Below are 13,041 nucleotides of genomic sequence, written 5' to 3'. Positions count from 1 at the left end.
CTAACAACCTACTCTGGTTTGCATTGTCTTTGTCATAAGGAGCCTTTGCTGTCAACAAATAATAATAATAATATTAATAATAATAATAAAAAAGTTATTGTTATCGCTAATATTAATTATAGTAATAATAAATATTAATTGCCTTATAAGCAGTTTAATAATCCATAATTATAGTAATATCTCTATAATTTTGGCTAGATTTACATTTTTTGGCACAATGAAGATATTAACTTAAAGCTTCCTATAACATATAAACACATTCTTTTGTGAACAACTACAAAGCTACATAGATTCAATTTTTAGAAAAGAAATAATAGCAATAATACTTGAAGCTAGTTAGAATTTGTCTCCACAAATCAGGCAATGCTGATTTGCTCTTTTTCTATGATGTGGTAGTTTAATATGTATGTATTTATTTATTTTTATATAATTTAAGTCACATTAAAAATATACTTTGAAAAAAGTCTAGTCAATTCAAATAACATTAAATAGTTTAAAATATTTTATGAATGGTTAGTGCCATCTTTATCAAGTGAATGGCCAATAATGTTTTAAAAATAAATAACAATAAAATGTAAAAAAAAAAAATAATAATAAAATGTAAAAAAAGGAATTTGAGTTAAAACGATACAGCTGGCAAACCCGAATGTCACAACAGCGGATTTGTTGATTTTTATTTCTTCAGTTGTGAATAGAATTGATGTTATAAAATTGCTATCAAGCTATACAAATATCCCAACATCATATATGCGTCGTCATGTATTTAACCTTATTAGACTTAGTTTTGAGAAAAACAAGTCTCTTGGGGTCGCCTCAGCGGTGAAATCAGTTTCCTGAACTGCCGCAGCCTGAAATGTGTCGATCTCGCGTCACGTGACCCCAGATCCAAAATGGCCGCGTCGGTGTTTTGACGATTAATACTTTTGTGTTTGTTTCATTCTTAACAGAAACCGAAGATAACGCTTTGCGATCGAAGAAAAGCAACCACGCGTGTTTGATGTTTTAATATAAGGATTTAAATTAGACAATCACAGCTCACTGATATATGTTTTATGGTTCAGACTATGCACTTTTGGTGTTTATAAGGAAGCTAGCTGACTGGCTAGCAACATAATTAAGCTGAAAATTAAAAGAAAGGCAATGGAGCAGCTCAGTCCTGAAGAGGTAAGGCTATTTTCAAACAGTTTGATGTATTTACAGTCGAAACTGACCATACGATGGCATGACTGTTAAGTTTTTGTGCTATATTAAAGGCTTATTGGCTTGTCATTGTCACCCTTTTCAATCGCTGTAATGATGGGATAAGCTAACAGGACACAGGCTAATCAACAGCTCAGCATGTCCAGATTAATTTAATTTTGAATAGAAAAATGAGGTTATGTTGTGAATCTTTATTTCGGACCACTTACTTGCCGTCGTAGAAGCGAAATTAAACGAGAATATGGTTATTTCCAGTCAGCCCGGTAGCATGTCATAAATTTGCCAAACTGGATCTACCACAAGCCTCGGTCATCCTTGTCCTTATTTTTTTTAATTTTCACAATCAGAATGCAATCTTTATCGTTTTTCAGTTGCTAACCAATTGGCAAGTTAAAATTTCTTTTGTGAAGCTTTTCTTCACTGGGAATCCAAAATGGCTGAAAGACTGTCGTTCGAAGAAATAAAATTATTTTGAACCAGATATTTGAGTAGTTCAACTTACATTCGTAATTGAACCTTCAGTTATTGAGCTTTGTCGATAGTACGTGTTTGGTTAAATGGCCAAACACGTACTGTCGTTTAGAAACTAAAATCATGCGCAACAAGCTTTTTTGTCAGGCGTCAGGTCAGTGAATTAATCCTGGGGTCCTCTATAAAAAGCTTAAATCCATTCGTTTTACTTGAAGACAAACGTAATGTTTTATGACAGCCAGTTGTAATAAGTTAATTTTTACCTATAAAACGAACAGTATTCGTATTTTTTGGGCACTGTTGTGTGACACTGGTTGCTGTTTGACACTGGTGTGTATTTACAGTCAGGGCTTTGTGTTTTGTTGGACTGCTGTAAATGAAGACCAAACTCAGCCCAGCTCAAAAATATCCTTAACCAGTTTATGTTTGAGTGCTGTTTGGGCTGTTTTTTTGTGTGTGTTTTTGTGCCGGCTATGTTATGAGACCTGTAAGCCACATTAATCCAGATTTTATTTGTATCAATACACTAAAAACAAGCATTTGTTAAACAATGATGCATTGCTAAATACAATAGCCATTATATAATATAGGTCAAACTAGAGATGTAACAATACAGTATGAACAATTTATATTACAGTTACTGTGGCCAAAATGATCATGGTTATCAATATTATCTGTTGATGATATTGAGTTATGATATGAGTTGAAAAATAATTGATACCCACACTTTTAAAATGAACAAATAAAACAAACAAGATTAGCAGCTTTATGTAAGTTAGTTAACATGCATTCCTAATTGGTAAAAGTTTTCTTTTTTTTTTTGCTGATTTTAATGAACGGTACTTTAAATAAGTTAATCAAATGTACTTATTAAAATAACACCAGTAAAATAGTGTTCATGCAATAATATAATCTGTTCTGTGCATTTTCTTTTATTAATACACAACACTCATCAGTATCTCTTTTAACACCGTGTACATGCTCTATCACTGTATTCAAATTCAGCTTGTTGCAATGGGTTTTATTAAAATATTGAATCAGAGGACTTGAGTAATAAGATAATAAACATTTCTTACAACATCTTATCACCCGTATTTTATTTTATTTTTTTTTTTTGATGAATGCGAGTAATTTGAGTACAACAATTGTATATTATCCTAATATCACCCCTTTACTTTAGAATAAGATTAATCTTTATTAGAAGTGAGAAAATATACCTTTGTAAATAATATAACATGATGTGCCTGTGTCAAACTAATGCTGGCTGTTCAGGATTTTCTGTAATCTTTCAAAATCATGATAATCAAACAGTTTTAGTGAGAATTAAAATTTAAACTAATTTTAAAAATCTGAAATCATTGTAGCGTTTATTGTGAAACTGGCAATCAATATATTCAGATCTTATTATTAAATTGCCTAATTAAACCATTTTAATGCGACGCAGTGGCGCAGTAGGTAGTGCTGTCGCCTCACAGCAAGAAAGTCGCTGGTTCGATCCTCGGCTCAGTTGGCGTTTCTGTGTGGAGTTTGCATGTTCTCCCTGCCTTTGCATGGGTTTCCTCCGGGTGCTCTGGTTTCCCCCACAGTCCAAAGACATGTGGTACAGGTGAATTGGGTAAGCTAAATTGTCCGCAGTGTATGAATGTGTGTGAATGTGTGTGTGGATGTTGACCAGAGATGGGTTGCGGCTGGAAGGGCATCCTCTGCGTAAAAACTTGCTGGATAAGTTGGCGGTTCATTCCACTGTGGCGACCCCGGATTAATAAAGCGACTAAGCCGACAATAAAATGAATGCTTGAATAAACCATTTTAGATTTAATCAAGGCATGTCAGTCATATTAACTTTAAATGTGTTGTCTGGCTTGTATACATTTTCAAATTCAGTGTCTAATTAACTCGTGATAGCATTTAATTTATTTTGGATATCATTTTAGCTATATAAACGTGAAATGACTTGTGAAAGCAGTTTGTCTGTGAACTGAGATGAATAGCCGTTTGATTCAAGCGAGTTTTACTTCGCAGTTTTAATTCGCTCAGTCATGGATTTACATTTTTTCCATTTCACTGACAGTTTTTGCTGTAGAAGCCGAGGCCTTCAGTTTACCTTCTCCATCCTGAATGACTCACTCCACAGTGTAGTAAAGCTTCTTCACTGCTGGAAATAATGCCGATGCTTCAGGACTACTGTTTGCCTGAATAATGTGTTATTTTAGGGTATCGAAATAGAGCATAGAAGTTCTAGCTTTGCTTTACCCATTCACAGCAGTTAAGGGCATACTGTGAACTATTGCTCATTACTGATCTGTGGTTAGATTAAGTTGTAATTAATGCGTCTTGTTTAGATCCGTAGAAGGCGGTTGGCCCGGTTAGCTGGAGGCCAGACATCACAGCCCAGCACCCCCCTCAGCACCCCTCTGACATCCCCACAGAGAGAGACTCCCCCAGGACCTTTGCCAGGACCCTCCGGGGCCTCATCACAGCCTGTCCCACCAGCTCCATCTCACACTCTCGCACTAAATGCCCAAAATGTCACCCCTGCCACCTCTCCTATGGGGGCCTCAGGTAAGTGCTGTGCAGGTTTTATCAATCCAAAACGATCGATGTGGCTAAATGGCCGTTCAAAAGAGCATGTATAAGCATTGATTGAGTGTTTACATGAAATGTGAGATGTTGATTTAAGTTTATGGTGTTACAATAAGTAGTAAAGTTAAAGTTTGTTAAAATAATAGACCTTACATTACAATATCATAACAGCATTCCTTGTTTGAATTTTCTAATATAATGAACAGAATTTGAAAGATTAGACTGGTATTATTTAGAAAGTAGCTAAACACAAAGCATAAAAATCATTAAAAGATACATTTTTGGATTAACGATTAAAATGCAGGCAGTTTCATCATCGATATCGCAATGTGTGCATTCACAATAGTCACATCGCAGCATCTGCAATATGGAGTTGGGATTATTATTGCTGATCAGCAGTGATGAATGTATAATGTTTACATTACATTTGATTATTCAATAATAGGGGCAGAAAAAAATAGCGATATGCATGAGGTGGCACTTTTCGTAATGGCGGATCAAACATCAATGTTGTAATTTTCAGAAATAAATGTGCTGTTATTAAAAGAAATACATCTTATAACTTTGTGATGCGTTTTCCTCTCTTCATTTACAAACATCATGATATATTGTGGATGGCTTTCTTGTGATCTATTGCTGATATCGTGATTATCGTTATCGAGGGCAAAATATCATGATTGTATTGTATTACTGTACTTGAATATCTGACTACTTTTTTCACTTGTCTCTTACTTATTTATTCTTGCATTTTTTTTATTTACTCCTCTACAAGATTATTCCAATCTAAGTTAATGATTTTATGAGCTATTCAAGTCATCTACTGAAATTGTATTTATCGCAATATAAATGGCAGCTAAATAAAATATTGCAATGTCAAATTTTTCCAATGTTATGCAGCCCTAATTGTATTTTTCAGGATATATCTGTTTATAGTTAAGTATATATTATTTTTGTTTTTAGTAAGGATGCACTAAATTGATTAAAAACTGTATGACATTTATATTGTTGCTAAATATTTCCATTTAAAGTTTTTTTTGTAATGACAAATGTAATTTTTTTAGCATTTTAAAATAATTAAATTGAAAAAACACCAAATCAGCATATTAGGTTGATTTTTGAAGGAACACATCTGCTGAGGGCTAATGATGCTCAGCGTTTCATTATTGAAATAAATAACTAGAGCTAGGCGATTTGGCCTAAAATCTAAATCACGATTAATTGAACATTTGAACTCGAGGATGATTAATGAACGATTATTTTATTTATTTATTTGGCCCTTGGTTCACTAATATGTTTTGTACAAAAAATATGCTCACATGTAATGTGCTCACAAAAGTATGATACTGCACGAAGGCTGCATCAGACCATAGCCGTGCTTTCGACACAGAAGTATGAAGTAGCCTTAACAGAGCCGGGGTCACGTGACTCCACACAGTCATTGCTCCACACGCAGTAGGGAAAGTAATTTAAAACATGGACATGGAAAAATTAGAACCATTATAGGTTGTGAATGTCGATTTAGATTACTTTTCGATTAATCGCTCAGCCCTGTAAATAACATTATAAAGTATATTATAAAAAGAATATATAATATTTATATATATATATATATATAAATACATGTATGTGATATTTTTGACTAAAACAGCTGTTAAAGTTATTGATTCTAAACATTAAAATATATAATTTTCTACATTTCACAGAATCATATGGGTATAGACTTGTTTCCTGAAGATGGGGATTTCCATTATTTTCTTTTTAAAACGGCCAACGTGGGTTGTTTGCTTTCAGGTACAGCCTTTCAGTTCAATGAGATTTCCATTTCACCTCAAGACCACTTCACAGATCTGCAGCGTCCAATTCATTTTCAGTATTATTAATGGTGAATATTTTATAATTGTAGGGCTGGTGGACTGTAGTCCCATTGTAGTTGCTGTATCAGTAGTCCCATTGTAGCTTGATTATAATTACACTTTACTGACTATAATCTTCATTTACATGAGGCCAAAGTGACCAGTGGAGTAATATTTACATATCTGTGTATGCAGCTTTAATACTCTGTGCATTGGCTGTTTGTACACTAGTGATGTAATCAGGTTTTTGATCGGTGGAGGTAAATGATTTCTGCCTGCTGCATCTTGCTGTGGAGAAATTGCACAGTCATTCAGGTGGCATAGCCTTGGACAGGGTTTAACTCAGGCCACACAGACTCTATTTTGCCTTCACAGGGCCATAATATTGTTATTTTTTATTTCCTTATTGTAAGCCTGGAATGTTAGCAGTGGCTCAGGTTATTTTTAGTTTAATTTTTTCTTTATAATTCTCGCAAATAAACTGTAGTGCTTGTTTAAATTCAGTCAGAGAAATGTTCTTGTATTCCAGAAAACACTAATGTCACCTGCAAAGTGAGCTAAGTAGGTTGTGGATGATGTTTGCTTGGTGTTTAGAGATTAATTTTTGTGTTTCGCATTTCATGAGATCAAAAGTTTTACTTGTTTTTTGTTTCATTGATCATTTACAAGCTCTTTATGTTTCCATGCTTAATTAACTTGGAGCCTTGCTGGGTGTAAATGAGGGATTGGATATATGCTTTGAGCTGGCGTGTGTTGTCATGGGAAACAACTGTTTTGTGTTTACTACCGCAGGTTATTCAGAGTTTTGTGAAAAACTGTTCTAGCATAGTCCTGCTCTCTGTTGTAGCTTCATTCTGGAACATACAGCAGTGAGATGTGCTCTGTCATAAGACACAAACCTGGTCCAGGGTCTCTGCTGCACTGTTAAGTTTGTTGTTCAGCTCAAGTGTAGTTAATTCACGTCAGGTGACTTCATAATGTATAATAACTCTGTTCAAATTTTACTTTTTAAATTATATGATGAAAATGATCAACAGTGTCCAGGCTAATGCTTTATTTTAAGGTGCCCTTCTTGATTACTCTATGAACTTATAATAATTACAGTTAATTATGCATAATTTCATGCAACTAACCCTAAACCTAATTCACATTATATGCCTATCCATATATTAAGCAAATGTAGTTAAATGAACAGTTACACCAAAACAAGGACACTACAAAACCTACAATCAAACAGTGATGTTGGCTTTGTAAGGCTTGCAATTGGTAATTTGGAAGTTTTTAAACATATTTGCTTGTCTAACCATTCCCTCCAATATTTCTGACACCATCAGTGGCATTAGTCATTTCTCAAAGACCACAATCTTGTTCTTAACCAGAAAGTGCATTAAAAATATTAGAATTTTGCCAGAATTAGGTCTGTCATTATAAATGATGTTTGTTTTGAGATGTATTGTCACAGAGATTACTCCAATATTGTCATTTCAAGACCATTTTATGGCACAGATTAAAATGATCATACAACAGCCTTATAATGCACATAGACATAAACACTTTCAGGGGACCAAATCTTTTCAATCTTAATGTTATATAGATTCTGTAATTTAATAATCAAAGAGGAAATGTCTCCATATAAACCGAGGTAGATGTAGAACAAAAATGTCATCACAAAATGGCTTTAATGTGCATCCAGATCAATGTTGGGGTCATTACTTTTTATCTAAAAAGGAGAGCTGTATATATTGCATCATCAAAAATGATTGAGCTCATGTCTATGTATAAATTGAAAAGTTGATATATTGATTATTATGACATGCCCAGCCAGAATTGTGCAGTGAAGCATGGGTTCAAAAGTCTCTTTCAAACCAAGCAGCTTTTTATTGGTCATAGAAGATAGAACTCAAAGACAAAGTGAAGTCATTGGAGTTATTGCATTTTTTTCCTGTTAAAATGATCAGAACTTGATGTGATGGTACCTTTAAAGGTGCACTTTCCCCATAATGGTGTTAAGGTTAAGACATCATCCTCAGATTCATTTAATTGGTCTATCCAATTGTTTTAAGTACTTAAGTTTTTTTTTTTCCTCTGGGTTAAACAAAAATTCTTGAGATTTTAGACGAAAGATTTTGGCTCTTGTTTTCACTGGATATTAACACGTGTTTAAATGCATCAAAGGGACCAATTAGTTTTTATTTTGTCTCAGAGTTCATCACTGTACAATGTTGTGTGTCTTTTAGTTGTAATGCAGTTTTGGTATACTGCAGTATGCACAACATGTCCTGTAACGGTCACGTGTTTGGTCAGTAGGCAGAGAGTGGGTGGCCTTTAGTGGCTGTTTAAATGCATTTGACCACAGGAGCGTTTGCTCAACTAAAGCAAAGTGATAAAATGATATTTGACCCCCATTCAAAACACTATACAACTGGACAGAAAAAAAACGTAAATTACAATAAAATAGTTGAAATTAAGGCTTTTTGACAATTAATTAAAATGATTAAAATCCAGCACAGAAACAAGCTTAAGGGCTATTTTGTCTTTTACCAGTTTAACAGATTTTCACAGATGCTTTACCTCATTTAACCACTGATTAAAGTTAGATGTAGATTTATGTTTGATTATTTAAAATGTGTGTTCTTCAGTTAACTAAGTATTTGGTTAACCAGTCGAGAAGGTGGCAAGGATGGACAATCGAACTTGGGATCGGTCAAAGCTATTGAACCAAGTGTGAAAGCACCCTTAGAGCGCTGTGATGGAAAAATACAACAAATGATTATTTTACAATCCTATTTGCTGAAATAATAAAAGAAAAATTGTGTCATCAAGACTATGGCTGCACGATTCTGGCAAAAATGTGAATCAAGATTTTTTTTGCTCAAAATCAAGATCACGATTTTCTCACGATTCCGTAAATGTAAAATAAAGGTTAATATGATTAGTCTATTATTATTGTTCTTAAAAATATGATAAAACAACAATAATAATATTCGGCCTATGTGTAGGTCTACTGTTGCTTAAAATGCAAAAATTTGTATGGTCATATGGTGGAACAGACTTTCAATATGTCCTGTTTGCACAATAAAATGATGACATCAGAATACAACTATTCATGATTCTGAAGTTGATTTTTTTATGTTCAAGAGATGTCCTCTTCATCTGTCATTGACAACATTATTAGACCTTTATATTTCCATTATATATAGGCTAGGGTTGTTATACTGACACAGTAAACATTTATTTTCATGCACAACACATCGTGTTCGCTATGAAAGAAAAAAACATATCAAATGCTTGTCGTAATCCTTACTGTAAAATGCGATATGATCATGATCATTTAAATGTGCGCACCGGTCTCACTTTCGCTTCCGAGAGCGGCTCATGGCTGCTATCTCATACATGCGAATCAAACCTCTGGCACGGCCCTCAAACGATCGCTCTGTGCAACAAACTCAACGTTATTTACAACTTTATTACCCTGTATTCACAGCCTATGCAGGTTGTGTTCACTAAGGTATTCGTCATTTGTGTGCATTAATGACATTTTTGGGTGAATTATGCCTTATAAATACAGTATGTGACACTTTTAACACTGTTTAAAGGTGTCAATGTTGCTGTGAAGACTTGTGCGACTGCCTTGCTTCTCTCCTGACTTTGAAAATATAATTGACTGAATCTTAGAAAAGCTGAATTAAGGTCATGTGTAGGGTCAAATCGAGATCGTGATTTTATTTTCGATTAATCATGCAGCCCTAATCGAGAATTTCAAAATAAGGAAAAAAAATAGTGTGTGACTGATGGCAGCCATAGGAGAGAGTAATGTAAATTTACTCTCAGCCCCATAAACTCTGTATTAGAAATACTTTGTATAAGCGGTAATTCATTTGTTGTAATTTGACACAAAGATAAAATAATACATGCATAAATGTACATATATTTTGAAAAAATCTAAATATTAAAAACTTTCAAGGGTTTAAGATTATGATAATGACCGTTAAATGCGTCTTGTAAAAAGGGTCTGCTGATGACTATTACAGAAGCATACATTGCGATATTGATGCTGAAACAATATATTGTGCAGTCACATTTTTTTTCTATGACACAATCATAAGTTTGTACTCAAACACAGAGCCTTTTTTGTGTTTTGTGTTACTGTAGGGGTTGCGTACCGCAGCCAGAGCAGCGAGGGGGTCAGTTCTCTCTCCAGCTCTCCATCTAACAGCCTGGAGACACAGTCCCAATCCCTATCCCGCTCCCAGAGCATGGACATCGACACAGCCTCCTGCGAGAAGAGGTGAGATACCTTTTGAGGAGAGTGTTTTATCAGAGACAGTGTGACATAAGAGATTGTTCTTGAGATGAAGATGTGTATCTCTCTTGCTGAATGCCTGAGATCTCTCTCGCTCTTTATGCAGTCATTTTGTTCTGTACTGTTAGACTGCAAATGACCCATTGCTCTTTTGTGCTTCAGCCTCATAATCCCTAAAGTGCATAAAAAGGATAATACTTTTAGCTGTATATGAGCAATTCCATCCAAATGTCAACCTTGCCATGAAAAAAAATCACCAAAATAGTACACACAAGAAGTTTTTTGTATGTAAGCAAGTATTTTAAAATACTTTAAAAATACTCTTAAATGTCTCTGTCACTGTTTTCAAACAATTTTATTTGATTTACCAGTCACAAAAGTGGCAATTTCACATCTGTCACATCTATAAAGGTTGTCATGATACTATACCAGCTGAAGTATCTTTATGCCAAGTAGTATTGCGATACTGTAATTCATAACTCAGATTATAAAGAAAATTTGTCAAATATACTATATTTTATGTTATAATAGGTATGCTTGAAGGGAATTCATAATTCCCTTTAGGCCAAAAAGTATTATTTGCACCCCACTTTACCTGAAATGTATTCATTCTTTTTGTTTATTTAGTAGATAACTGACCAACAAAAATACATTAAAATAAAGAAGCAAATTATACCGATGAAATTTGCTACAATAGAGTAACAAAATTAGGCTTCATGAAGTGCTCAAAAATAGTTTCAATGTTTCCTGTTGCGATTTTTGGTTTTTCATCAATTTAGTTTTTTCAGTCTTAATATTGTAACAATCCAAAGTAATGCAAATTTTTTCACTTTGTAAATCGTTCTTTCAAAGAGATTGTTGCGATCGCTAATAAACCATATTAACTGGAACAAATGAACCGATTCAGATGTGCGTTCGAACTGAATTGTTAGAAAGCGTGCAATAGGCTATCATGAAAGGTGTGAATTCTAAAGTTTTGCAACCCTAAAGGGCTCCACAGACTAGTCAAATAAAATGGTTTATTGTTGCACAAGCATGTGAGCATTTTAGGGACTTTTCCTCATGCAACATCATCTATTGTAGATAAACCATTAATTGCGATACTATCGTTTACAAATTATAGTGGCACCGCTAGTATTTTGGAGCCATAGTATCGCGATGTTACATACACTAATAGCACCGGTAAACCCTGCAAACCTAACATCCATAAAGGATTGGTGTCACATCCATAACAAAAGCTTTTTCCTCATAAATGTAAAACATGTAAAATAAAATAAAATATTTTTTGTTCTATAGTCGTCTAAGCCGACTCTTATCCTTTTGATTAGCATTATTTCTTTTAGGTTGTCCAGTTTAATGCACAGAATTTCTACCAAGTATGTTGTATACTGTAAACTCGCTAACTTTTTTGGTCACATTTATAACACATGTTTATTTTTCTCTTTTAAAATCTAAAAAGAAAATGTTTACAGATTGATATTTTTCTGATCCCATAACACTGTTGTTAGTTGTTTTGGACAGCTGTTTCAAAATAATGTTAATGTATACTTCCTCTGTGAATTTATGTGTTTTGTTTTTACTGCAAAAGTCACATCCATAACTCTGGAATTGCTCGTTTTCATCATGAATTAAACACTTTTGATATTGCAATTTCTAGTTGCACAGCATATGAATCTTCTGTTTTATAACATGCAGTGCGGAAATTACTTTAGATCTCAGTTTACACTGTAAATAACCTGGATCTCATGTTTATGGTCTTCAGCATGTCCCAAGTAGATGTGGACTCAGGAATCGAGAATATGGAGGTGGAAGACAGCGATCGCAGGGAGAAAAGGAACCTTGCTGAGAAGGTAACCATAGGCATCAATAGGATGATAATTGTTGACATTTAGTGTGTGTTATAGACAATAATCAGCAGATGTTAAAGGGATAGTTTTCTTCAGAATTGGAAGTTCCTTCATTTTATAAAAACTTTTTTGAAGAAAGCTGAAAACCATTAAAGGGGACCCATTATGCCTCTTTTTAAAAGTTGTAAAATAAGTCTCTGATTTTCCTAGAGTGTGTTTTATCTCAAGTTTCTTCTCAAAATACCACACAAATGCTGTTTTATAACTCTTTGAAACTGCCCCTTTTAGGCTTGGACCCAAACTGTGCCGTTTTAGTGACTGTCGCTTTAAATTCAAATGAGATTGTGTTCCCAGCCTTCTTTTCAAATGAGCTATAAACACCCATGCATATGCTATATGAGCTATATGCGCCTATAGCAGCAGATTCAAAACTAATTACAGACGGCTGCTTCTCACTCAGGACTAGTTATGCTAAGCAGGGAGAGATTGTCACTAATGGGCGGGGCTTTCCCCTTTTAAAGACATTCACAAATGGAGGATGTCTATCAAATTGTTTCTGCAGACTGTTTTTATGAAGTGTAATTAACAAAATATTTTTTTTTTATTATTACAGTCCGCCTGTACCACACACTGCTGCCTCACAAATGTGTTTAAACCCCTTATAATAGTGATTCATAATAGGCCCCCTTTAACTTCCTTAGTAGGAAAAACAAATTCTATGGAAGTCGGTGGTTGCAGGTTTCGACCTTTTCTAAATAATTTCCAAAATACCTTCATGCAGATT

At 34.2% G+C, this 13,041-nt stretch overlaps 1 protein-coding gene across 4 annotated transcripts in view; it reads left to right on the top strand.

Annotated features, from left to right (window-relative positions):
- Positions 1-858: 858 nt before the first annotated feature.
- ube4b (ubiquitination factor E4B, UFD2 homolog (S. cerevisiae)) overlaps positions 859-13,041 on the top strand; it is a 46,960-nt gene continuing 34,777 nt past the window's right edge. For 3 of the 4 annotated variants that reach the window (XM_087305022.1, XM_087305021.1, XM_087305020.1), the window contains exons 1-4: positions 882-1,164; positions 4,014-4,233; positions 10,260-10,395; positions 12,173-12,260. In XM_087305022.1, coding sequence (XP_087161148.1) covers positions 1,141-1,164; positions 4,014-4,233; positions 10,260-10,395; positions 12,173-12,260 — 468 coding nt within the window. In that variant the 5' untranslated portion in view covers positions 882-1,140. 4 annotated transcript variants of the gene reach the window in all.

This window comes from Danio rerio, chromosome 23, assembly GCF_052040795.2.
Source record: "Danio rerio strain M-AB ecotype USA chromosome 23, GRCz13ab, whole genome shotgun sequence".
NCBI classification, from domain to species: Eukaryota; Metazoa; Chordata; class Actinopteri; order Cypriniformes; family Danionidae; genus Danio; species Danio rerio.
Note: the sequence above shows the minus strand (reverse complement) of the source record. Positions and strands in the feature narration are given on the sequence as shown.